The 27,263-nt window shown below is 35.2% G+C and overlaps 1 protein-coding gene across 1 annotated transcript in view; it reads left to right on the top strand.

Moving 5' to 3' along the window:
- The window catches only part of LOC118169716 (titin-like), a 241,538-nt gene that overhangs the window by 128,752 nt on the left and 85,523 nt on the right, over positions 1-27,263 (top strand). The window contains exons 163-198 of the mRNA XM_035331227.1: positions 1,956-2,051; positions 2,638-2,712; positions 3,630-3,710; positions 5,176-5,280; positions 5,864-5,941; positions 6,316-6,369; positions 6,608-6,691; positions 11,221-11,271; positions 11,931-12,326; positions 12,534-12,809; positions 13,019-13,294; positions 13,445-13,584; positions 14,079-14,205; positions 14,297-14,560; positions 14,677-14,943; positions 15,081-15,344; positions 15,866-16,005; positions 16,120-16,246; positions 16,366-16,632; positions 16,735-17,001; positions 17,507-17,773; positions 17,871-18,010; positions 18,845-18,971; positions 19,707-19,849; positions 21,852-21,975; positions 22,827-23,093; positions 23,258-23,355; positions 23,530-23,698; positions 23,791-24,057; positions 24,196-24,462; positions 24,557-24,835; positions 24,942-25,350; positions 25,456-25,580; positions 25,676-25,942; positions 26,542-26,811; positions 26,907-27,209. Of these exons, the coding sequence (XP_035187118.1) occupies positions 1,956-2,051; positions 2,638-2,712; positions 3,630-3,710; positions 5,176-5,280; positions 5,864-5,941; positions 6,316-6,369; positions 6,608-6,691; positions 11,221-11,271; positions 11,931-12,326; positions 12,534-12,809; positions 13,019-13,294; positions 13,445-13,584; positions 14,079-14,205; positions 14,297-14,560; positions 14,677-14,943; positions 15,081-15,344; positions 15,866-16,005; positions 16,120-16,246; positions 16,366-16,632; positions 16,735-17,001; positions 17,507-17,773; positions 17,871-18,010; positions 18,845-18,971; positions 19,707-19,849; positions 21,852-21,975; positions 22,827-23,093; positions 23,258-23,355; positions 23,530-23,698; positions 23,791-24,057; positions 24,196-24,462; positions 24,557-24,835; positions 24,942-25,350; positions 25,456-25,580; positions 25,676-25,942; positions 26,542-26,811; positions 26,907-27,209 (6,957 nt within the window). The remainder of the gene's footprint in view (positions 1-1,955; positions 2,052-2,637; positions 2,713-3,629; positions 3,711-5,175; positions 5,281-5,863; positions 5,942-6,315; positions 6,370-6,607; positions 6,692-11,220; positions 11,272-11,930; positions 12,327-12,533; positions 12,810-13,018; positions 13,295-13,444; positions 13,585-14,078; positions 14,206-14,296; positions 14,561-14,676; positions 14,944-15,080; positions 15,345-15,865; positions 16,006-16,119; positions 16,247-16,365; positions 16,633-16,734; positions 17,002-17,506; positions 17,774-17,870; positions 18,011-18,844; positions 18,972-19,706; positions 19,850-21,851; positions 21,976-22,826; positions 23,094-23,257; positions 23,356-23,529; positions 23,699-23,790; positions 24,058-24,195; positions 24,463-24,556; positions 24,836-24,941; positions 25,351-25,455; positions 25,581-25,675; positions 25,943-26,541; positions 26,812-26,906; positions 27,210-27,263) is intronic.

Raw genomic sequence — 27,263 nt, 5'->3', positions numbered from 1 at the left:
TGTCGGTGGTTGTTCCCCAAAAGCCTGTGGCAGTGCCCAAGAAGCCTGTGACAGTGCCCAAGAAGCCTGTGGCTGTGCCCAAGAAGCCTGTGGCAGTGCCCAAGAAGCCTGTTGCTGTGCCCAAAGTAACAGAACCTATGCCTGTTCTTAAAAAACATGAAGTTCTTCCAGTTAAAGGTACATATATCAGTGACTCAGCCCATCCTTTTTTCTCTCTCTCCATTCAGCTTTACAAACAATGCTTAAATATCTGTGTGTGTAATGTCACTGAAAATTTTATTCTTCATATTTTGAATCTCTTCCTCATCATTGCACTTTTCAGTATCGTGTATATATTTGCATCTTAATATTCACAAAAATGCAAATTAACTAATGTCTTTAAAGCACCTGAAGTGCCACAGAAAACTGTCCCAGAAGAGAAAGTGATTCTTGCAACACCTAAAAGGCCAGAATTGAAACAACCAGAACCTCCTGCAACCAAAGGTACATGTTGCTAGGCTGTGCTTCCTGAAAATATGTCCTTTCTATTCTTTTTCATTTTCTTTGTTTATAACTCAGTATATAAAATGTGTCAGTTATATTACCTTGTTGACTACCCAGGGGAAGGTCTTTTGGAGCATAAACACTCTTTGATTGTTATGGACTCTTACTCACTGTGATTTTCTGTGTGCTAGTTGTCTTTGTCTTTCTTATGTTTTGTACATATCTTTATATACATGCATGTAAAACAAACCTAATATATTTTAAAGTGCCTGTGGTGCCCAAGAAAGCTGGCCCAGAGGAGGAAATACCTGTTGCTGTTCCTAAAATACCTGAACCTCTACCAAGTGAAGGTATAGGCCATCATGGCTATTATTGTAAAGACAGTCATTTTTCCAGTTCTTCCAAACATAAGCTTTAAAAGTAATATGTCCTCTTTTTAGCCATTCTGGTGTTTCTAAGTTTTTCACTTCATGTTTTAGATTATATTAATCTGTTTCTTATATCTAATATTATATTGTCATATATGAGAGTAAAATATAGTTTTTTAAATTATTTTCACATGATTCTACATGGGATATTCTTAAGAATGAGAATCCTATATTATTCTCTTTTATACAATAATCAATTCTCACTAAATTCAAGTCTCTTGAAACCTACTATTTGGTATTATTTTCATGTTATAATCTAGAATGAACTGAGAACATTACCATTTTTATTCTTTCCAGTAACAATTACTCATCCAAAAATTTAATATTTAATGTATGTTGTATGCATAAAGAATACTATTCTTCACACAACCTTGAATTAAACTTACATATAAATAGTTTTCTCAAGGCATGCATTGACTGCAGAGGTAACAGTATGAACGGATCGTGTGTGATTATGTATCCTAATGTGTTATTTGTCTGTGTATTTTGAAGTAGCATTCTTTTTAGTGATATTTGCATGTTCATGTGAAATTATCTTATCATTGGAAACTTATACCAGTTATCAATGTTCTTTAAAGAACATGAAATCTTAAAGGAAGTTGAACTTGAAGAAACAGAAGAAATTTCAGTTGCAGAAGTAGAGGCTTTGCCAGTTGAAGGTATACAAAGTACCTAGAGGCTTTCAGACACCTTTTATTATTGTGCATTATTATTTTTTTCTTGCTCTGTTTTATGTGTACCTGTATGCTCGTATTTTAGTTGCTTTCACTTTGTTTTCCGTCAACTGGAGTCTTCTCATCATTTTGTTTCCCACATTTGTTCTCATGTTATTAACATGTGTTTTTTTTTAAATATCAGCTTGAACATTTATGTTGTGTGCAAGCTACAAAGCAATAGCCTAAAGCTCTTTTATACTCCAATTAATTTTGTGATTTTTTTCATTAACTTCATTGGAAATGGAAAATTACCATCTTTATATTTTCACTCTTCACACTCCTACTGTGGTAGTGAGTTTATACTAAATCTACCTAATGTTATTTAAAGCACCGGAACCTGAAAAGAAGCTTCCTGAAAAGCGAAAACCAGCAGCACCTACTCCACCAACAGAAGATATTAAATTGGCAAAAGAACTACTTAAAGGTATAAGCATCTGAATCCACCATTAACAATGGGAATTCAAACATATAATCCTTTTTTATTTATACTGATGAATCTTGAAAAGTGTGCTTTAAAACATATCACTGGTGTTCTTTTTTTTCTTATGTTTTATTATTTTAATGGTGCGTCTTACTAATGCTAAAGCCTGTATGAATTTTCACCATATTGTGGATGAATATTTTTTACTTCACTGGTGTCATGCCAAGTCAATTTGCATGGGTTCTTTTCAAAACTTATTGATTAAATCCATGTATTTAAAAAAAAATCTTTTGAAAGTTAACACGTTCTTCTATTTTTAACATAATTCTGCTGTCTTTAACACATTCTTACAAATGAAAAGAACTACAAGCAATAGTTTACTGGTGCTACTTTGTGAACATGGTTTTCAGATCAACTGTGATTCATCAGACTTCTTCTAAACAGTTAATCAGCCAGAATCTTAACTTTGTAGATCTTGTCTTTCTAATAGGTCAAAAGTATTAATAAGTTGTTTGAATTTTTTGGAAAGTTTGAGTTTTTTTTTAATATAATGATGTGTTTGATAAAATTCAAATAATTTTCTTTGAAGCTCCTGAATCAAAGAAGAAAGTTGTGACTGCAAAACCTGTTGAGTCTCCAAAATTGGAACCCCCACCTGCTAAAGGTACCTACCTAATAGAAGCATCTTACTTCATTGAAGATTCTTTTGAGCCCAGAGTTGTAGTTTTCAGTATCCTCTTCAGTTTGCTTAGAAATATCAAATGGTGTCTTTATTACGTTATAATTTAAGAGTGGGCTCCAGTCTTGAATATATATGTTCATGTTGTTGTATTTATGTTCACTTTAATTTCCCATCATGATATTAACAAACTGCAAAAAAAATAATCACAGAAGAGTGAAAAAGAGAGTGGTTTTATGAGTTCGTCACTTGTGTAGATGTTCACTTCAGTTCTCTGCTTAAGCAGAAATAAAAAGTACTATACTGTTTAAATGAATATGGCATAGTTCAGCCATAGTTACTGTTTGTCTGAAATGTAACTTAATTTTATGAGAAGACAATTTAGATTTGGCAATGAATCATGAATTGAGCAAGCAGCTTTACAAGTTTCCCTTATATTTTTCATATGTATTGGACCTTTAGACAAGCTGCTAAGCACCACAGTAACATATCTTGTTAATGCTGCTTAAAGTTTAGCGATTAAACTGACTGTATTTTTATGAGTATCATAGGTAGTGCGGATGAGTTACATAAATGTGTAATTCAAGAGAAAAAGGTGATTAAAATGTAACTATAACTGTCTTAGAATGCATAACTTTTCTAGTCTTGTTAGACCATATTTCTCTTCTGTTGTTTTGTATGGAAATTTACCTTTATGTATAAGCCTGTAAGGCAACTGAAAACAAATAATATGGAAAAAGGATTAAAAATAATCAACTTCAATCTCAGCAGTCTTAGCTTTGCTTTGAATGTTCAGTAGTGGACCATCATTTTATTTGTGTGTGTTTGGAGTGGTTAGTTGTTGATTAGCTCTTACTACTGTTATGAACCTGTAATAAAATCAGGAATAATATTCTTTTAAGTTCCTGGACTTGTAAAGAAACCTCGCAGAGTAATTCCTGAAGTTACCCCACCACCAAAAGAAGAAGTTGTTTTGAAAAGAGGTATAGTAGCTTGTAGTGGTATAAAAGCCCAGAATATTAACATTGCTCAGTGTATTCCCCTAAATAACATTGCTTTGTATGGTGTGAAAAATTACATGAACAAAGTACTACTTCATGTATGTTTATTGGGGAAAGAGTTTATAGCTGCAGGGATGAAGCAAGAGTATCCCAAAGTCTAACAAATCCCAAGGATCTATGCTGAAAACAGGCAAGAACACTGAAAACTGCTTCCCTGTTATAGCTCTCTTCTGTTTTCCTGTTCCATGTAAAGCTTATGGAAAATTTCTGGTGTCTTCAGCTTGTGGACACTTAAATATTTTCCAGCAACAGTGTAAATGTTCTTAAAAATCACATAAGTAAAACTGTATTCTTTTTTATGGTTTTCTTAAAAGTACTGCACCATTCCCAAGGGTTAGTGGGACTGTTGGACATCAGTCCTGTTTTCTGCAAAGTCTGGGGCCTTATGAATTACTTTGTGCTCAGTTATTGCTTAAAAAATAGGTAGCACTAATTCCCATTCTCTTTGAAATACGGGCAGGGATTCATGCCCCTGTACCTTGCAGCTCACCTTCTAATTTCAGTCTAGTGAAACATAATGTTTGTTTTTCTGACATGTCTCATCAGATACCCAAAATGGATATCCGAGAGGACAATTATAAGTAAAATGAAAAACAGTCACAATAAAAATTTGAGCTCTCCAAACACAACAAATTATTTAGCCTTCTTCCCTCACTGAAGTCAATAGGAGTTTAATCCAGAATCCTCTGTTTTGTCCCTGAAAATCGCTTGTAACTTCAGTTAAGGCATGATTATGTACTATATGCCATTTTTGAAGATGGTATGGGACTGACAGAAGTCATTCAAATATTCTATACAGGCACTTGTCTGCTGACTAGAGCTTCAAAGAATAAATCCAGTATTTACTCAGTGTAGATGCAAAAATACATTAAGAACAGTTCCTAAAATGTATTGAAAAGCAAGCATTAGGAAACTGAAGTGATGTTATTTAATGTAACACATTTTTAATCTCATACTGGTTATGAGTTTGTAGATTATAAATAACTTGACATGAAATGTCATTATTAACTAACCTACTTTACGCATATACGTGTGAATAGATAATGTTATTTTTTAAATCTCAGTATTATAATAATATCTTTTACTGTTCTTCCAAAATATATACCCACTCTATCTTTTCCATGAAGGTTCTACAATAAGAAATTTTATTCTATCATAGACAGTAAACATTCGCTTCTTTCCTCTCACAGGGAATGGTCTTAAATAAACATCTTTTTGCTCTAGATGACTTTGAATTTTAAAATGCTTTCAGAATAGTATATTACTAAGTATTTTATGTGCTTGGTTCTTTATTATTGTTTACTTATGTTTAGTCTTCTGTCTTGCTCGCTATACTATTCTTTTGTTTACCTGTGCTTTAAAAACTGAAATTCCTTTTCTTTTAAAGTTCTTAAAAAGAAGCCAGAAGAGGAAGAAATTAAACCAGAGAAAGAACCTAAACCTGAAGTTAAACCAGTACCTGCACCAGTAGAAAAAATTAAGAAACCTGAAGGTATTAGTTTTCATTCAAATCTATCTGGTAAAACATAATGCCAAAAATAAATTAAAAAATAAATAAATCCCACAATATTATCTGAAATTCAGAGTTCAAAATTCTCTGAATTTTAAAATTCATGTTAATGGGTGGCAGTCATAAACCTAATTGTGTGAATTAAAGCTTTGCTGGAAGCACATCCAGATTTGTCATCCACATTTCCACATTTGGATCTGGTTTCTGCATCATGTGATTACTTCTCATCTTCACTGTGCATAGTAGAGAACTTTACAACACAGATATAAAACTTTATAGAACTTTACTGGTAGAACACTGATAGAACTTGATAACACTTATAAAAATATAACTATGGTAAAATAGTTAATCCAAATATTATTTAGTTAAGGTCTTGCAAATATTTGTCCTCTTGCCCCCTTAGTGTTTCTATTCAAGTCCTTGTCTTGAAGATAGATGTTCCCAAAACTTACAAACATCTAAAACTCAAAGTCTTAAAAGAATGAAAACTTTTAAATATATTAGAGATATTGGTATTTGGGGATGCAAGATGTTTCAAGATATCTTACAAAATAATATTTTAAAGTCCCAGAAGTTCCTAAGAAGAAAATTGAGATACCTGTCATAAAAAAGGAGGATAAACATGTGCCTGAACCACCAAAAGGTACAGATGCGTGGTGCTATTTTCCTATTGCAACAACTAAATTATATTCCTTGCTGCGTTTCATGCTATATTATACTAATGCATTACTGTCCCATCTGTCTGTGACATATACTGATTAACCACTTTGCATTCTTCTGGATTTCTTTTTGTCTTTGATTCTTCAGCATTTGAGATTTTTATTTTTTTTTTTCCGTTGTATCTAGCTTTACAAGAATTCATCCCAAGTAAATTTCTTGCTTTTTGACTAAATAAGATACAAATAAAGTCTGTCTTCTATTAACTTTCTATGTAAGGGTGCTTCTAACTTTAATATTCAATGAGATTTTAAAACATGTAAATTAACCTATTTGTAATAATTGTGTTTGAAATGCCAGAACCTAAGCAAGCAGCTATCCCAGTTCCTGGGCCTGAATCTAAGCCTGCAGTAGGTAAGTCTTCTTTAGTCATGAATACCAATGCAGCCTTTCCTGTGTATCTTTTTTATTTTCCATTCAGAATTTTAAATTTGGAGATTTCTGGTTAAAAGAACATTAAAAATACATCTCGGCTTTAGTACTATAAAGACTGGAACATTCATATATTCTGCAGAACATCTTAGAGAACACGGTGCCTAAAACAAAATTATTTATTGAAATAAATAAATGAGATTTTTTTTTTCCCCTACAGCTTTAAAATCTCCAAAACCAGTAGCAGAACCAACGCCAGCTGTTACTACTCCAGTGACAGTCCCAGTGGTTGGAAAGAAAGCAGGTATTTATGTTAGTTCTATTCTATTCATAGGGTTTTTCTCTCTTAGATACATAAATACCTTCAAGATAAAGAGAATTACAAGCTGTACAATTATACAACTCATTCATTACAAGGAGATTTGAGATCCTATCCCAGGATCGTGTTATTCTTGATACTGCCACCTAATGTAAGAGAAGCTTGTCCCTGTGAAAAACTGTTGAGATAAATCTGTACTCTTGTTTCTGGATGGTTATATGTTTGCTTTTATTAGTTGTCAAAAATTAATATGAAACTATGAAATTTGTGTTTTCTGTTGATTCCTCTATTCAGTTCTGTGTTTTGATGTATGTCTTGTGACTCACATCTTAAGTTTTTTGTATAGCAAATGAAAGGTTACACATATTTCTAAACAATTCCTGCATTATTTGGTTTTCTGTTTTATAAATTGTTATTGAAATCATGAGGAACAGTAGCAGTAGTCTTGAAAAACTAGAGTATTACTAGTTTCCTGTTATATGCTTAGGATCCTAGGTTGTATCCACTGTGGAAAAGAGAGTCCTTTCTCCTGGAAGCACTTCAAGTCTGAAGTCTGTCAATAGAGCTGATGTATATGCTGCTTGCCCATCATTCAGAGAGCCTTGTGTAAAGCACAGCTCAGTCCTTGGGCACTTGAGTAGCCTGCTCATAAATGTCTCATGGTCATTGATTTGGTGATGCAGCCAGACCTGCAGTGGCACCACTAAACCATTTTATATAGATAGGCATGTCTTAGAGTGTGATGGTTTTACTCAAGTGGGCAGCCGAGCTCCACCACAACCGCTCTCTCACTCCTCCCCTCCTCAAAGAGGAAGGGGGAGAAAAGACAACACAAAGAGCTCGAGGTTTGAGATGAGAATGATTTAATTAAGGAAAGGGGAATGGGGAGAAAGAGAAACAAAAGAAACAACAAGGCCGCGCGGAAGCACAGAGAGAAAGAAAAAAAAGTTATTCTCTACTTCCCATCAACGAGCGATGTTCGGCCACGTCCCGGGAAGCAGGGCCTCAAAACGCGTACCGGTTGTTCAGGAGAGACCCTCCCCCATGAGAGCCCCCCTTTTATTGCTCAGTGTGACATCAGGTGTTATGGAATACCCCTTTGCTTGGTTTAGGTCAGCTGCCCTGGTGATGTCCCCTCCCCATCAATTGCTCACCCCCAGCCTGCTGGCTCTTGGGGGCCTGGAAGGAGTTCTGATGTTGTGCCAGCACTATGCAGCAATAGACACAACACTGGAGTGATACCAGTGCTGTTCCAGCTATGAGTGCAGAGCACAGCACTGTGTGGGCTGCTGCAGGGAAAGGTGACTCCATCCCAGACAGACCCAACACATAGAGAACCATTATTTTCTGGTGCTTTCAACCTGGATTAGATTTGGATTGGCAAACTAGTGGGATGATGTTCTGCACTGTAACAGAGGTTTACTGGGTTCCTCTGTGCTATTTGTGTGTGCCATTCTTATTTTTTATGTGTGTGTGTTATGTTGTAAATTTTGTGTTATATGAAGATAGTGTTCTATGTTCATTTTATTTCAGGTATAGCTGGAAATTTTGTCTTAAAATTTATTATCCTTGATGCTTATTCTTATGGATTTTAACTCTCTAAATTACCTGTGAAACCTTTGTAGCTGCAGAAAAGCCTGATGCACCATCTGTACTAAAGCATAAAGGTAAAATGCCCCCAGTGGAAGAAGACAAGACTGAGTCAATTGTGTTAAAGAAGATTTCAGTTGAGAAACACGTACATGTCAAAGAGCGAGTAAGTCCTAAGGAGACAGTTCTGGATGTTCAAATGGTAGAGCCACTTGAGTTGAAAATCTCACTGGAAACAGCTGATGGAATACTGAAGCTAGAGAGAGATGATCAAGTGGCTCTTAAATATTTTGTGCTGGCTCCTGAAGGAGGGGAGCCAGAAATGACACACACAGTTTCAAGAAAAACTCCTACACCTACAGGTGAGAAAAGAGAAGTTACAATAGATCACATTATTTATGAAAAGGATGAACCGCTACTACCTGATGGGGAATTGAAATTTATCTATATGTCATCTGAATATGAGGAAAGTGATTCCAGAGAAGAAAAGGGGGATGGAACTAAATTGGCTGTTCATAAGGAACGTGCTATAGAGAGAGTCTCTGACAAGTCTAGGGTTATTCAGGAAAGAAAGATTCCTGTGCATGAAAAAGGAGAGGAAACTGCGTCAACTTATGCACCTAAACATATACTCAGAGAGCCTTATGAGCCCAGAGACCAGAAAAGACTAAGAAAAGGGAGAAAATCAAAAATCAGTTTGCAGCCTGAAGAATCTCCCATTAAGGATGAAACTTCATTTGTAAAAAGTATTACAGAAGCAAAAATAACTGAAACTCCTCTGATTAGAAGTGAGGAGAGAGGAGGATTTACTCTAGAGAAATCTGAAGTTCCTCTTGAAGAATCAATGAAAGACGGTGACATACAGAAGAAAACTCAACAGATAAAGAAATACAGTACTACAGTAGCTGAAATTCCTATTGATAAGATTCTTAGTAAAGAAGCAAATAAAATGGAAACTATTCAAGATGATGAGGAAATGGACCCTTCATCAGCAGAACTATATTCCTTAGAACTGTTGAATAAGACTACTGAACCAGCATTGAAAAAAGATGTTGATCTAGAATACCCCACTGAAGAAGAGGAGGTTCCCAGAGAAAAATCTTACAGAATCTTTGAACAGTCTATTCCTAAGCCACAAACAGTGGAAATGAAAGCTGGACCTAAATATTCTGCACAGGAAGGAGAAGCCACTGAAGTTCATTATGAGGAGGGTTCAGAAATGTTGACTGAGAAAGCACTACTAAGTGATAGAAAAATCTTCAAGAGGATAACATCAGAGAATAAAGACAAAACTATTTTCAGCACCCACTTAAAAGACAAATTTAGACAGTCAAATGCCCCTGAGAAGTTGCCTGTGGAGAAAGAAGAATTTGATACAGTGATTACAGGAGGAGGAATGGAAGGTGAAGTTTCCATAGGAGAACATGAAAAAGGAGTCATAGATGAAATAGCTGACAGAACTGAGTCTGTAAAGAAAGCTCCTATTCAGCCACCAAAGAGCCAAGATAAAAAACAATTCCATAAAGCTCATACCTCTCTGGATGAAAGTGAAGAAGCTCCTGCCCTTAAAGGCAGCAGAGCTATCACTGAAGAAAAGAAAGACTCTTTGACTGTGGAAGAAGTGAAGATTTCTGGAAGAGAGCTTCAAGGTACAGAACCTACTTCAGATGAAAAACCAGCAGCTAAAAATGGCATTAGAAAAAGCACATCTCTTAGCAAGAAAAAAGAGAAGGAAAACCTTCCAGACAAAATACCATCAAGCAAAGGAATCTCTGCAAGTGAAACAATCACTCAGTCCTCAAGCATAGGTAAGATAATCACTCCGAAGAATGTAGGAAAGAAGGAGTACTGGGAATCAGAACACACTCACATGAATGAGCAGGCCAGTAGCCTTTTAAGTGAGGGCAGGAATTTGGATGCAACTGGAGAATCACATGAATTTCTGGATGTTCCTGCAAAGTCTCATGCAAAGCGAGGTGAGGAAGACTGCTGCCAAATTCTTCCACAAAGTGCTCGTATTATTTGCTTCAAGAGAAAATACCATTTTCCATTGTGATGTTTGTTTTTCTTAACACTGTTCACATTTCCATCCAGTGTATTAGCTGGCTGCATTGGCACTCAGCCACTCTTGATATGTTTGTCTTACTCTATGTTATGTATATCCATGTAGTTTATGTTTATTGTCTGAGCCTTACATTTACATGTTACATATCATTATCTCCTCAGAAAAACTAAAACATTTCTACTAGTATTAATTTTTCCATCCACTGCAATAAAATCTGTCCTGCATTTCATTCACATCATTCTGACATTAAAAGTATATTTCATATTTCCTTTCACAAAATGATGATGAGAAGCAGTATAGTGCGGGAAATATTTTGAAAAGTTTTAGATGTGTCATCACAATTTGGGCAACTGATGGAACTTGTGAGAAAGTCACATTGGACCAAAACACATATTTAATTTTTACAACTTCTATTTTTGTTGTCTTCATTAGTAGAAGTGTGTGCTTTTCTCAATTAACATATTTTTAATAGATATTTGAATTATTTTGGTTGATGGGTGAGTATTGATCAAGAGTTTAATTGTGAGAAAAGTGTCAGGGAGTGGCAGAATTTTACAAAATCAGGGACAAGACAATAAATTGAGGAACTAGGAGTTCCTAAGTTGCCTTTCAGTCCCCGCTGCTGAATATATGGCTTTTCTACCCTTGAAGATACTAAACTTACCATGCAGATATAGACTGTATAAGCTGTATATATATATATATATATATATATATATCTTCCTTCCCTTGTATGTATATATAACTAAAGAAAATCTGATGTGTAAAAAAATAAAAAATAAAAAAAAAATGCTTGTCTTAATTTTCATATGTAAGTCTATTAAACTCCATTCCTAATGCTATTGCTGTTCCACTTCAGAGGCCAAGCCATCAAAAGAAGAAACTCCGAAGGGTATCAGCCCAATCAAAGGTAAAAGTTATTATAAAATGCCTGTGATGGGGAATGAATGTTAACCTTTCCGTGCTTGTTTCAATAGCTAGACATTATGAGAATATTAGATAGGTCCAGAGTCAGATATAGTATGTATATAGAGGTTGTGCAGCCTCCCAGCACAGCTTCATCATGTTAGCAAGGCTATGCGTTCCCCTTCAGGGAACAACTAGTCCACTGAGGGCAAAGAAGAGACAGTGGGAGAACTACTCCACCTCCTTTGAAATTCATAAATATCAAATAGTTGTGAAGGTTAAACACAGTTTCCCTCAAAATACCTAATCCTTCAGATTCAAGGCATAAATGCATGATTCTGTTCTCTCATGTTTTGGTCTCAGTAGGTGAGATTTCGTAATGAGGAGTAAATCTTTGAAAGATGACATAGTAATTGTGCATTGGTTAGCACAATTGTACTAACAGAGACCCAATTATTTCAGTTCAGGTAATATAACTCAAAAATTTAACATTACTTGCTAGCTCTGTTGAAATTCCATTAAAGGCATAGGGTCCAGCAACAGTATGAAATACATCAGTGAAACAGGTGGGTCACAAACATATTCCAGTTGGGTTCTGCAGAATACTTACAATAAAAGCAATAAATCAGGGTTAGATTGTTAATTTCTGCATCTGAATTACAGCCAAGAAGACACCTTCACCAGCAGATGCAGAAAGAAGGAAACTCAGGCCAGGCAGTGGTGGTGAAAAACCTCCTGAAGAGCCTCCATTCACTTATCAACTCAAGGCTGTGCCACTGAAGTTTGTCAAGGAGATGAAAGATATAGTGCTGACAGAAGCCGAATCTGTTGGGTCTTCTGCAATCTTTGAAGTCCTTATTTCACCATCCACTGCAATTACCAGCTGGATGAAAGATGGAAGTAACATCCGAGAGAGCCCGAAGCACAAGTTTATTGCAGATGGCAAAGATAGGAAACTGCATATTATTGATGTCCAGCTATCAGATGCTGGTGAATATACTTGTGTGTTACGACTGGGTAACAAAGAGAAGACCTCTACAGCCAAACTCATTGTTGAAGGTAATCCCTGTCTCAGATCTTTCAATAATTTAAAGGCTAGCTACTCCTAAAGCTAGAAATACTGGTACATTCTGAATTTACAGTGATTGTTAGATGCATTCTTTAATTTTCATTGATAACTACACAATTTGATTTAATATGTAAAATATTCTGCATCACACATTCTGTGTACAAATGAGACAAATCAAAACATTGTGCTACCCACAGAACTGCCAGTGCGGTTTGTGAAAACGCTTGAAGAAGAAGTCACTGTGATTAAAGGCCAGCCACTGTACTTGACCTGTGAGCTTAATAAAGAAAGAAGTGTGGTTTGGAGAAAGGATGGGAAGATCATCAAAGACAAGCCTGGGAAATTTGCTCTGGGTATTATTGGTTTGTCACATTCCCTCACCATCACCGATTCAGATGATGCTGATACTGGCACCTATACTGTTACTGTGGAAGACTCTGAGTTGTCGTGCTCATCGTGTGTTAAGGTAGTAGGTAAGCAATCAAAATTATGTTCTCCTTTCTCTGTGTGATACTGGGGCTGTTTAAAAAATAGTATTTTCCACATAGCTTTACAATATAAACTGGCAGATAACATTTTACAGATATTAAAAGCTTGTTGTAATATAAAATCTGTAAATTCTGTTTCTTCTGTTTATATTAAAAGTCCATTAACCTGTATTCTTGTGTAACTTGTTATGCAGAAGTGATAAGAGACTGGTTAGTAAAGCCTATAAGAGACCAGCATGTGAAACCAAAAGGAACAGCTACTTTCACCTGTGATATTGTCAAGGATACACCAAACATTAAGTGGTTTAAAGGAGATGAGGAAATTCCTGCTGAACCGACTGACAAGACAGAAATCTTGAAAGAAGGAAATAAAATTTTCCTGAAAATCAAGAATGCTGGCCCTGCTGATATTGGAGAATATTCAGTGGAAGTTGAAGGTCGCAGATACCCAGCTAAACTAACCCTTGGGGGTAAGGAACCTTTATTTGCTTTATATTCAAAAATGAAAAGTCAAAATTCAAAAATCTTTAAACAAACAAGAAAAAAAAAGTTACTTGACTTCCTATAAAGCTCTATCAAAACTTGCCCTAATTATTTATGTGCTAATTTGTATATTCTAGAACGTGAAGTTGAACTTCTGAAGCCGTTAGAGGATGTCACAGTTTATGAGAAAGAAACAGCAAACTTTGATACAGAAATATCTGAGGAAGATATTCCTGGTGAATGGAAGCTGAAAGGTGAAACCCTGAGACCCTCACCTGTAAGCATCCTTGTTTTAACAACATAATTTACTTAAAATTAAACACTGTGATCAGGTTTGCTTCAGTCATTGTGGTATGATCTTTGCAGGAATGCCGTTTTTACTCAGTCCAGAATGTAGAAAGCCTAAACATTCTGGTTATTAAAAAATGTTTATTGAAATAAGAGTTATGTACCTTAAAGGCAATCTTTCAAACTGCTTTATTTTCTCACAGAATTACAGCATATTATTATTACAATAATAAAAACATCTTACGTACATTGCAGAGGACCATGCTGACATTTAAAAAAAACTCTGGAAGGCTGAAGAAATGTGTTCCTTTTTTTTTTTTTTTTAATTATATTTTTTGAGTTAAAAGTGTTACTTTTAACTGAGGAATAAGTCCAGCGTTCGTACTCGTTACTGTGTATCAAATATTTATATAATTCCTTTATTAAAAATGTGTAGCAGCAAGGAATCTGCATTTTATTTACCAAAGTCTGTCATCCCTGCAGACATGTGAAATCAAAGCTGAAGGAGGGAAACGCTTCCTAACCTTACACAAAGTCAAGTTAGACCAAGCTGGTGAAGTCCTTTACCAAGCACTTAATGCAGTTACTACAGCTATCCTGACAGTGAAAGGTACAATGCACCATGAAATGGAGTACAATATCAACTTAAAAAGAGTTCACTTTGAGTATGTTACAAACTATGTGTTCCATTTTGTTTCCAGAAATTGAACTGGACTTTGCTGTTCCCCTAAAAGATGTCACTGTCCCTGAGAGACGCCAAGCAAGGTTTGAATGTGTCCTTACCAGAGAAGCCAATGTTATATGGTCTAAGGGCACTGATATACTGAAAATTGGAGAAAAATTTGACATCATTGCAGATGGAAAGAAACATATTCTTGTAATCAATGATTCTCAGTTTGATGATGAGGGAGAATACACTGCTGAAGTTGATGGCAAGAAGAGCACAGCAAGATTGTTTGTAGAAGGCAAGTATCTTATTATGTACAAAACAACAAATAATAAATATGTAAATAAGTATCTTTTAAAATCACATTAGCCTTTTTCCAGCAGTACTTATGTGTGCCTTCTTTCTATGCTACAGGTGTGAGGCTGAAGTTCATTTCACCTCTACAGGATCAAACAGTGAAAGAAGGAGAAACAGCTCACTTTCAGTTTGAGCTTTCTCATGAAGACATGCTGGTGAAATGGTACAAAAATGATAAGAGACTCCACACAAGCAGAACAGTTGTAATTACTTCAGAAGGCAAAGTTCATAAACTAGAAATGAGAGAAGTAACACTTGATGATATCTCTGAAATAAAGGCTGTAGTCAAGGACTTGAACACACAAGCAAACCTCAAAGTCTTAGGTAATTATAGAAGCAATATAAAACACACTATAGCATCAGTATAAACAACGTTAATAATTGGAGCATGACAAAATATTGATCTTTTAGTAAATTTATATTACTAATTTAATGTTTCATATCCAATATGCCTTTTATAGAGGCTGATCCGTACTTCACTGTGAAATTACAAGACTACAGTGCTGTGGAGAAAGATGATATTACACTGGAGTGTGAGCTTAGCAAAGATGTTCCAGTAAAATGGTACAAAGATGGTGAAGAACTAGTTGCTTCAAACAGAATTTCCATAAAAACAGATGGTTTGCGCCGTATCCTAACAATCAAGAAGGCTGCAGAGAGTGATAAGGGTGTTTATGAGTGCGACTGTGGAACAGACAAGACAAATGCTAATGTTGGCGTTGAGCGTAAGTCATCATGCCTTGGCTAAGGGAAAGTACTGAAACATTTGTAAAAGATTGTAGGCAAACAGACACTCTTTAGAGTATAGCAGCAAAAATTGTGCCTTTAGAAAACGTGTTGTTATGATGAATAGTTGAAATATCTAAATTTACAATTGTCAAATACATTTATGAGAAGAGACAATATATTTTAAGATATATAAATGGCTGTTTTAATGACAGCAATGATCATTTTTTTCTCTATATCCATTTACAGTCAGGAAAAAAAATCAGTTTATTTAACTGTAACATGTAAGTTAATTACATGGAAAAATATTCTTACTGAAGCTAACTAAACTTTCAGACATATTACAGAAAGAGGTTATATACTGCCCAAACTTGAGCTTTTTTTAAAAGTTAAATACTTGGTGGTGGTAGTATATGAATTTCCTAAAGAGGGGATAATAAGAGAGCTGAAATCCTTTCCAGTCCTGCATTTCTATGTTATAGAATGAATAATTAGATGTGAACTTTTTTTTTTCTTTTAGCTCGCTTAATTAAAGTGGAACGCCCACTGTATGGAGTGGAAGTATTTGTTGGTGAAACAGCACGTTTTGAAATTGAAATTTCTGAGCCTGATGTCCATCCTATATGGAAGCTGAATGGAGAGACCCTAACACCTTCACCTGTGAGACTGCTGCTCTATTTTTAGATCATAATTTACACTAGTAAAACATTTGATAATGTTTGTAGTTTCCTAGAATACTCATATTTTGATGAGTTCTTTTTTCTTTATCGCCAGGAGTGTGAAATCATTGAGGATGGGAAGAAGCATATTCTTGTCCTTCATAACTGCAAACTGGATATGACTGGAGAAGTGTCTTTCCAAGCTGCTAATGCTAAAAGCAGTGCCAGTCTGAAAGTGAAAGGTACAGTCTGCACTTTGCCAACATTTCCATGTGTGTCTCAGAGCACTAGAACAAATCTAGTAGCAGAAAGATCTATATAAACCTATTACTGAACTGAAAGTGCTCTTCTTTGATTTCAGAATTGCCTCTCATCTTCATCACTCCACTAAGTGATGTGAAGGTCTTTGAGAAGGATGAAGCCAAGTTCGAATGTGAAGTGTCTAGAGAACCCAAGACTTTCCGTTGGTTAAAAGGAACGCAAGAGATCACTCCTGATGAAAGATTTGAAATTATTTCAGATGGAACAAAACATGCTCTGATTATTAAATCTGTTGTGTTTGATGACGAAGCTAAATATATGTTTGAAGCTGAAGATAAGAGAACAAGTGCAAAACTAATTATTGAAGGTTTGTCTGACTTTGCCTTTCTAGGAAAGAGTTATACCATAGTTGTCCTTGAACAGTTTTTATTGGTAGCATTATTATTAATGAAACGTTTTGTTGATACAGGTATTCGCCTGAAATTCATTACTCCTCTCAAGGATGTAACAAAAAAAGAGAGAGAAACTGCAGTGTTCACAGTGGAACTCTCACATGAAAATATTCCTGTTGTCTGGTTCAAGAATGACCAGCGATTACATACCAGTAAAGTGGTTTCAATGACGGATGATGGAAAATTTCATACACTCACAATCAAAGATCTTACTATTGATGATACTTCTCAGATTAGAGTGGAAGCTATGGGCAAATCATCAGAAGCTAAACTCACTGTTCTTGGTAAGCATACCCAAAAGAATTCACATGATGTATATTATCAGAAGTATTATTAATGAAAAATGAATATATCATCAGAAAGTCTTGGGATTTGTTGGATGTGTGTTTTTTTTGTTGTTGTTTAGTTTGGTTCGGTTTGGGGGTTTGGCCTAAACCGACTTGGTGATTTTTGACAACTTGACAATCTGCTTGTCTTCCCTGGGGTTCCACTTTCCAAAAGGAAATTAAAATCACTTCAAAATTTCATACAAGTGTGGTGAAAATAGCTATAAAATGAATCTCCTAGAACAGCAAAATCATGTTGTCAGTAGCATGAGTAGTACACTGAATTTTTTTCTTAGCTATTTGTTGTTTTCTCTTTTTGCCACATAACTATGCAATAATTATAAGGACTGTATTTAATCCCCTTGCAGGGCATAAGCATGAAATGCATCTTATGGTAAGAACCCTTTTCCTTTCTGAAAGACTTAATCTTCACATTAAAAGATGTCTTAACTTTTACTTGCAGAGGGAGATCCTTACTTCACTGGGAAGCTTCAAGATTATACTGCTGTAGAGAAAGACGAAGTGATTTTACAATGTGAAATCAGCAAAGCAGATGCCCCAGTGAAATGGATGAAGGATGGCAAACCAATTACTCCATCAAAGAATGTTGTTATTAAGGCTGATGGTAAAAAGAGAATACTTATCCTCAAGAAAGCTTTGAAGAAAGACATTGGAAAATATACTTGTGATTGTGGTACTGATCAAACCTCTGCTAACCTCAATATTGAAGGTATGGTTATTTTACTGGGTTGCTGTGTTGAAGAGAACTTTTAGATGTTCATTAGCAACTGAGGTAATCAATCACTTTTTCCCACCCGCCTCCCCAGACAGGGATATTGAGATCATACGTCCGCTATACAGCGTGGAGGTGATTGAGACAGAGACTGCCCGTTTTGATATTGAAATCTCTGAGGAAGGTGTCCATGGCAATTGGAAACTAAAAGGAGAACCCTTGACTGAATCACCTGTAAGCAGATATTTAAAGATGTTTTTTATGTATGGCTCAACAACTTGCATGGAACTGGGGTGTGAGGGAGAAGCAGACAGCTGCAGAAATTAAGTGAAAACTCTTTCTGCTTTCTATAATCATGTATCTGAAGTGTTAAGACCACATAGAATTATTTTAAATGTAATAGCATTTAAAAATCAAAACTTTGGATTCAGTGCATTTACCTTTTGTTTTTTTTGAGCTATGTTTGTTTTAGATAGATGTGGATCACATTTTCAAACTCTTCACTATTGCTCTGGTAGCTAATATTTGTTTAAAATGGCATAATGCTTAATTATATATTCTTAAGTCCTAGCTGGTAGAATATGGAAATTTAAAATAAATAAATAAAAATGGTATAATCATGACTAACTGTAACTGCTTTGATGTTACAGTACTGATGTGAAAAATACACAAAGATAAAAAGTTTCGTGAAAATCAGTGTGAGGGTAAAATAAAAAGATCCTTCTCAAGGAAAAGGGACAACAAAAGCTTAGTATTTCCTACTTCTTCTCAGCCTTCTGACTGGTCTGCATCTGCATATATTGGCTAGTCACTCAGCACATACATGCCACCCTCATTAATGCATTGCTTCTTGCCCTTTCTTGCTAAGAGGAAGTAGATTGTATAAGAACAGAGGAGACTGAAAGTAAAGGGGCTAGACTATGGATGAAAGTTTAGAGGGGATATTAGGGAGCTTGGGTCTGAGTTTTGTGGAGGAAATAACAGATCAATGGTATGAAGAGAAGCATGGGCTCTTGTGCTGAGCGTGAAAAAGATACTGAAAAAATTGCTTCACTTTTCTTTTTGAAGGACTGTGAAATCAAGGAAGAAGGCAAAAAGCACTTCCTTACACTGTATAATGTACGCTTAGATCAAGCTGGTGGAGTAGATTTCCAAGCAGCAAATGCTAAATCTGGTGCTCACCTTCGAGTGAAACGTAAGTGTCTTTGAAATTACCTAAATGAAAACAAGGTGGAAAAAAACCCATACTATATTCAACCCAGAGCAATTATTTCTAGAACAGCAATTCAAGTATTAATTATTCAAGCTGTCTTCACCTCTTTAAGTTAAGGAAAGTTTTCTTTCTCCATTTACGTATTTATTTATTTATTTATAATCTATGTAGTTTATTAATATAAGAAAAAGTAAGGAGATGGCCTTAAATGCTTCTTTATGGTCTGGCATCATATGCAGTTATGAAATCAAAGTATCATAAGCAGAGGCTTTACAGCATTGAAATATCATGTTAACCTGAGAGGATGGGATCACAGTGATATTTGGGGATAGGGTTAAGAATGTGATGGACAGGGACAGACCACATGGTTGAAGACCACTTGTTTGCCACTCCAATCGTAGCCCTCGCTATTTTGGAAAACACATGCCTTATCTAGCAAGAGGCATGCAGGGCTTGGCAGAGAGACAGATGCACAGCAACTTTCCTGCTGACCTTGTTCAATTTAAAGAAACGCACTCTGCAAATAGGAAATTTTCGGTCACTAGCCCTCCCCCTAAAGCCCCAGGGTGGCCCCTTCTATTTACGGAATTAAACAAGCAGCACTGCGATGTCTGTCTCTCTTGAGGGAAGCCACCATGGAGAATTAGTACATAAGGACAGTGGTTCTCTCTTGGGTAGAAGTGACTAATCTGAAAATAATGTTGTCTTCTTACCAAGCTCGAGTAATAGGCTTGCTGAGACCCCTCAAGGATGTAACAGTGACAGCTGGGGAATCAGCAACCTTTGACTGCGAACTCTCTTATGAAGGAATCCCAGTAGAGTGGTTCTTGCAGGGAAAGAAACTGGAGCCCAGTGATAAGGTAAGGAGACTAAACTTTATTTTCCCTCACGTTTGCTCCTCCTTCCTCTCTCTCAGTCTTCTCCATATTATTTCTCATTTACTTTCTGCCAGTAGAATTACTAAGTCACAAGAATATAGTAGTGCTACTGTGTTGAATGGTAAAAATGGTAAATCTGACTGAATCAGACATGGCTTTCTTTTTCTTTCTTCTATGTTTTCCTTTTTTTTTTCCTTTTTTTTTTTTTTTTTCCCCTGGAGAGGTTGGAAGATCTGGAATACTATAAGTTTTTATTATACAGAATACTATAAGTTTAAGTTTTTCTATGATTCTATAAGTTTTTATTGAACAAAGGGAAACTATGAGTTAAGTGCCTGATTCTGTGGGAGACTGAGCTACAGAGGTACTGGATGATTATTTTTTTTCTCAGATTAATTGCAGTAATGGTGAGGGCATTTTGAAAGGTGGTATCGGGAAATGCTTTTTTTCTCCTGAATGTCGAGTTGCAGTCCAATTCTTCATATAAGGGGATTAAGAGGATTCGAATTCCATTTCAGGCATTTGTTCTGGCTCCCCAGATAACTTTCTAAGCAGATTTGCTTGTCAAGCACTTCTCACTAACTATTTTTAACCCTTCATCAAGTGCTGGCTCTTAGCTTTGAGTTCTGAGTAGTCTGGAATGCAGCCAATTTAAAATTTAAAGTTAATGGAAGGAGAGATACTTTAAAAAGATAAAATTAAAAAACAAAAAACAAAAAAACAAACAAAAAAAAAAAAGACTGGTTTTAAGGCTTCTTTCTTTTTTTCTTTTTATATTTTTTTTTTTTGTTCATATATTAGCCCTAAGGGAAGTAATGCAAATGAAAGTATCAGTTGTAAACCTCATGCAAAGCAAACTTTAAAGGCATCATATGACGTAGCAAAGTTTAAAAACCTGTAATAATGTGACTAACAATACTTCAGTACATATTTTTTTACCTTAAGATATAATTTTAACAGTTTGTTTTCAGTTTTGGAAAATAGATCTTTCAAAGCTTCACCAAATTTGCTTACATTAAAACTATTTCCTACAAAAAATAGTATAGAAATCAGAAAAAAAAAAAAATCATCAAAGAAGTAGCAACCCTTTTACTATGTTTAAAGATAGATAGGCAAAACTGTATATCAACGGAAGAGACATTTAATAAATCAAGGTTATCACTTCTCAGCTTAGCTATAAAAATATGAAAAGCTATTAATCACTACAGTGACTTGTTAGTTATTACTGCCTCACAAGATAAGTTCAATAGTTCTGTGTGATGGAACATTGTTTTGTCATTTGAATTACATGGGGAAAAAAAAAAAAAAATCCTTCAGCTTACATATACATTCAAAACTTCCATTTGTCTTCAGCTGAAATTTTGTGAAGTGGTGTTTATGTAGGAGTACCTTGTTAAAATGTATGATTGCAAAGAATCATATATTTTAATCATGCAAACAAACAAACAAACAAACAAAAACTGGAAATGTTATTTTAGGCAGAACTTTCTACCAAAACTTAATAGAAAGACAATTTCGTATTTGAAGAAGGGTATATGGGGAGGGTGCCAAACCCCTTTAATTTCTCTAAAAGTTTTTACTTTGATGTAGAAAGGAATAATAATTTTTCCCATGAAGTTATAAACTTATAAACTACTTAATTTGGCATTTATTAATACGTGTTCAAAATGAACGTGATCTCAAGGTTCATTCTGAACTTTGATAGTAAACTCAGATTTTCTAATATAAAGACACAAGTAAAATGTGTGGGAACATAAAATCCCAGTTTCTCGTAAGTGAAAGAACAAAACAAAAATGATTCTCAAAATCTTCACATTTGTATCTTTAGATATATCTAGTGTATACAAAAGGAAATAATTCAAGCTTCATATAAAAGTAAACAAAAAAACTCCACAGGTAACAATAAATATCAACTATTTCATTAACTATTCCTCAAATATTTGTTCTAGATATTTATGCAAGTATTTTTAATGCACTTTTTAAGGTTGTCACACGTGCTGAAGGGAGAGTTCACACACTTACTCTTAGAGATGTAAAGTTAACAGATGCAGGAGAAGTTTCACTGACTGCAAAAGATTTCAGAACTCAAGCAAATCTTTTTGTGAAAGGTAAGTCAATCATTTTAATTATACCATAGTCTCTATTAATAGTCTGTTCATGATTCACCCTGCAAAAGGACATAATATGTATATATTATATGTACACCATATATCAGATTAGGAAGTTCATACATGCAATACTGGACTGGTAGATAACTTTCATGATTAAAATATCCTCTTAGTTAAAATGTTTATGCTTCACAGAAGAGCTAGGGAAACAAAGAAATACTGGAAACATGTCAGATGTGGGAGTTGAATTAAGGTTTCCAGTGCTTCACTGCAGATTTGAATATTCAACTGGCTTCAACATGACCCATGAATACTGGTCATTATATCTCCTCACGGCTTCCTTGTGATTCTTGCATTAGAGTATCTAGAAACCTGAGAATACAACTATCACACCAGTCAAGTGATATAATATTGGCTAGATTTCTTAGCTATGTAACGTTAAGAAGTCAAAAAAACTGCACACGCTTCTAATATAGTTATTCAAAGAAAAAAAAAAAAGTTCCAAAATTTCAGGATAGAACTTCAGAATCACTGAGCTCACATGGCTGTAGTGTGGCTAAAGAAACTGAATTGCAAGGCTTTGTGATAATGATTTGTGAGTAAAATCCTCTTGGACAAGGAGATCATTGAAAATATTCTTACAGTAAGCTGAAAATGAGGAAACTGGCTGAATTAACAGAGTATTATTAAGGAATTAAAATAATAAAAAACTTTAGTAGAGAAGTCTAAGAGCACTGTTAATTATTCAGTCAAAAAAAAAAAATAGTAAACCACATGGGAGAGTTCTGTATTAGCAGAAGGCCGGATAAAATTTGGATCTTTTCTATCAAAAATCTGTCTCCTCCTTTCAGAACCTCCTGTTGAATTTACTAAACCACTTGAGGACCAGACTGTTGAAGAGGAGGCCACTGCAGTACTGGAATGTGAAGTTTCCAGGGAAAATGCAAAAGTGAAATGGTTCAAAAATGGAGAAGAAATTCACAAAACAAAGAAGTATGATATAATTTCTGATGGCAGGGTCAGAAAACTCATTATCCATGGCTGCACACTGGATGATGCAAAAACATACACCTGTGATGCTAAAGATTTTAAGACATCATGTTTTCTCAATGTAGAACGTAAGTCATTTATAAATTTCTAGAAGATATCTAAGTACTGCAGACACTATGTACTACTGTCTATGTATATAGACACTATGTACTTGTGTCTATGACTAGCAATAAATAATAATATCAAGTGCAGCAATTTATCTTTTTTTTTTTCTTTTTTTTTTTTTTTGTAGCAATTCGTGTTGAGTTCCTGAGACCACTAACTGACCTTGAAGTAAAAGAAAAAGAATCTGCTCGGTTTGAATGTGAAATTTCTCGTCCAGGTGTTAAGGTCAATAATAATAATTCTTAATCTGTGTAATTCCTTTTACTACGGGTTGTTGGCTTTTTTGTTTTGTTTTGTTTTTAATTCACAACTTCATAGTGTTGTTGCAAAACAACACACAACTGAAATCTATTGTAAGTATATTAATGTTAATAAGCATGTCAATTTGTTCTAAAACAGGTGAAATGGTTTAAGGATGGCATTGAAATTAGAAAAGGCAAGAAATATGACATAATTTCCAGAGGCACAGAACACATTCTTATTATCAGTAAATGTGTCCTTGATGATGAAGCTGAATATGCCTGTGAAGCAAAAACAGCTCGCACTTCTGGCCTACTTACAGTGTTAGGTGAACACACCTTTTTAATAATCTAATATATGAAGAGAAAAATATTTGTTTTAATGAAAAGTTTTAATTGTTTTTCCAAATTCTTGTTGCAGAGGAAGAGGCTGTTTTCACAAAAAATCTTCCTGATCTTGAAGTAAATGAAAATGACACTGTAAAATTGATCTGTGAAATCTCAAAGCCTAATGCTGAAGTTACTTGGTTCAAAGGAGATGAGGAAGTGCCTGATGGTGGTAGATTTGAATACATTTCTGATGGTAGAAAACGAATTCTTGTCATACGTAATGCTCATCCTGAGGATGCTAGCAAATACACTTGCAAGCTCCCAAGCTCTAGTACAACAGGAAAACTTACTGTACATGGTAAGAGAGTTACTTCTCTGTCTTTGTTTTCTGAAAAAAAAAAAAAAAAAAAAAAAAGTCAAAAAAAATACACAATATGGTTTATTCTCTTCATAAATAGAAAGTAAAATGCTTACCTACAAAAATATTTTCTTTCAGAACTTGCAGCAGAGTTTCTTACCAGACCACAAAATCTTGAGGTTCTTGAAGGAGACAAAGCTGAATTTGTGTGTTCAGTATCCAAAGAGGCAATTACAGTACAGTGGCTTTGGGGTGACACAGTTCTGGAGCCTGGTGATAAGTATGACATAATTTCAGATGGCAAAAAGAGGACGCTTGTGATAAAAGACTCTACTCTAGGAGATGCAGGAAAGTATACTGTCATGGTTGGTGAAGCTAAAGCTACAGCACGCTTAACAGTGATTGGTAAGCTTTTTTTTTTTATTAATGTACAGGTACATGTTTTACTGTATTCCTTCTACTACATGATGTCATCTTTCTTCTGTTTTCTGAATTTCAGAAAAACTCAGGATTATAACTCCCCTTAAGGACCAAGAAGTTAATGAGGGTCAAGAAATTATCTTCAACTGTGAAGTCAATAAAGAAGGTGCCAAAGAGAAATGGTACAAAAATGATGAAGCAATATTTGATAGTGCAAAATATATTATTGTCCAGAAGAATTTAGTTTACACTCTCAGAATCAGGGACGCACAGTTGAAAGATCAAGCTACCTATACTATCTCACTATCAAACCAGAGAGGAGAACAAGTCAAGAGCTCTGCTGCATTAACAGTATTAGGTAAATATCTTCCACTGTATTAAAGCTGTTTAATCATCCTGTATTCAATTTCATGTAAGGATAATGAGGAGGTAAATTAATCACATTTTATTTTTTGTCTTAACAGAGGAGGATCTCAGAATTGTTGAGCCCCTTGAAGATATTGAGACCATGGAAAAGAAAACTGTCACATTCTGGTGCAAAGTCAATCGCCTTAATGCAACTCTCAAATGGACAAAGAATGGTGAAGAGATCACATTCAACAAGCGCATTTTGTATAAAATTGATAAATACAAACACTCGCTCATCATTAAAGACTGTGGCTTTATAGATGAAGGTGAATACACTGTAACTGCTGGACAAGACAAATCTGTTGCAGAACTTCTCATCACAGAAGCACCAGCAGACTTCATTGAACATCTCCGGGATCAGACCGTCACTGAATTTGATGACGCTGTCTTCACCTGCCAACTTTCCAAGGAGAAAGCTAGTGTGAGATGGTACAGAAATGGCAGAGAAATCAAAGAAGGCAAAAAGTATGCACATTTTATTATGCTTGTTAATATGCTAAACACATTTGCTTTACTTTGTATCTTTATCTGGATATTATAATGCTGCTTACTTATTTTCTCCCCATAAAGATATCAGTTTGAAAAGGATGGAAACCTGCACAGATTAATCATAAAAGACTGTAGACTAGATGATGAGTGTGAATATTCCTGTGGGGTGGATGACAGGAAATCTAGGGCAAGACTTTTTGTTGAAGGTATGTATAAAATTAAATAGGATTGATTTCTTCATTATTTAGTGATAGTAGAAATGACACACTAATACCACCAAATGAATTGATGTTTATTTCAGAAATCCCTGTTGAGATTATCCGACCACCACAAGATATCTATGAAGCTCCTGGTGCAGATGTCATCTTCATGGCTGAGTTGAACAAAGACGGTGTGGAAGTCAAGTGGCTGAGAAACAACATGATTATTGTTCAAGGTGACAAACATCAGATGATGAGTGAAGGAAAGGTCCATAGGCTGCAGGTGTGCGATATAAAGCCCCGTGACCAAGGGGAATACAGATTTATTGCTAAAGATAAAGAAGCTAGAGCTAAACTTGAATTAGCAGGTAAGTTGTCTGCTTTGTATTTATTTTATAAAATTTGAGATAGGGAAATTAACTCTTCAAGTAAAGCTATTAAAATGAATATGAAATCAGTCTGAGACAAGTGCAAGTCTGTTAAACTGTATGAATTATAATTCAGACAACAATTTTATTATTATTATTATTATTATTATAGCATGCTTTTCCAGCTGTCAAGGAAATTATAGGTCACTTTTCAATGTCTACAGTAAAGAGCACAAATTGAGCTTACAAGATACAAAATCTTTTCATTAGGTCACTGCAGATGTAAAGTATGCAAATTATTTGACCTGCTCATTTCAGTCACATAAGACTATTAGTTCTTCATTTGTCTTTTACAGGATCAGACCAATAAAATTAATGGTCAAAAAGCAGCTCCCTCTTCCCTCATTTTATAGGAGAACACGGTACATAATGTCTGAGTTTCTTGCTCTCTGGAGCAATCCAATAAATATATGAAAGAATCTGTTTAGAATTGACACAACAGTTCCTCTTACTTTTGTATGTGTGCTTCTTAGATGACTTCGCACATATATCATTCTTATAATTTGTAAGTACTCACTTGTAATGTTGATCTTCCTTAGCTGCTCCTAGAATCAAAACTGGTGATCAAAACCTTGTCGTTGATGTTGGGAAGCCTTTAACTATGACTGTTCCATATGATGCCTACCCAAGAGCAGAAGCAGAATGGTTGAAAGGGGAGGAAGGTCTGCCATCAACAACTGTTGATACAACAACTGACTGCACTACCTTCAAAATTTATGAAGCAAAGAAATCAGATAAGGGAAGGTACAAGATTATACTTCGAAACAAACATGGCCAGGCAGAAGCATTCATCAATGTAGAGGTGATTGGTAAGTGATCCCATTGTTAAAACCTTGACTACCCTTTTTTAGGCCAAAACAAATAGAAGATGCAATGCTCTAAATTATTGTTGTATGTTTCTTAGATGTTCCAGGTCCAGTTAGAAACTTGGAAGTCACTGAAACTTATGATGGTGAAGTTGGCCTTGCCTGGCAGGAACCAGAAAGTGATGGTGGAAGCAAAATCATTGGCTACGTCATTGAAAGACGTGATATCAAACGTAAGACCTGGATTATGGTCACTGATCGTGCAGAAAATTGTGAATACACAGTTACTGGACTTCAAAAAGGAGGAGTTGAGTACCTCTTTCGTGTTAGTGCACGGAACCGAGTGGGTACCGGTGAGCCAGTTGAAACAGAGAGACCCGTGGAAGCTAAGAGCAAATTTGGTGAGCAGAAGTTATGAAAAACTCAGTGTTTTATGAGTGTGTGAAAAAAATACT

Source organism: Oxyura jamaicensis, chromosome 7, assembly GCF_011077185.1.
Source record: "Oxyura jamaicensis isolate SHBP4307 breed ruddy duck chromosome 7, BPBGC_Ojam_1.0, whole genome shotgun sequence".
In the NCBI taxonomy this organism is placed as follows: Eukaryota; Metazoa; Chordata; class Aves; order Anseriformes; family Anatidae; genus Oxyura; species Oxyura jamaicensis.
This window is presented reverse-complemented; position numbering and strand designations above follow the sequence as displayed.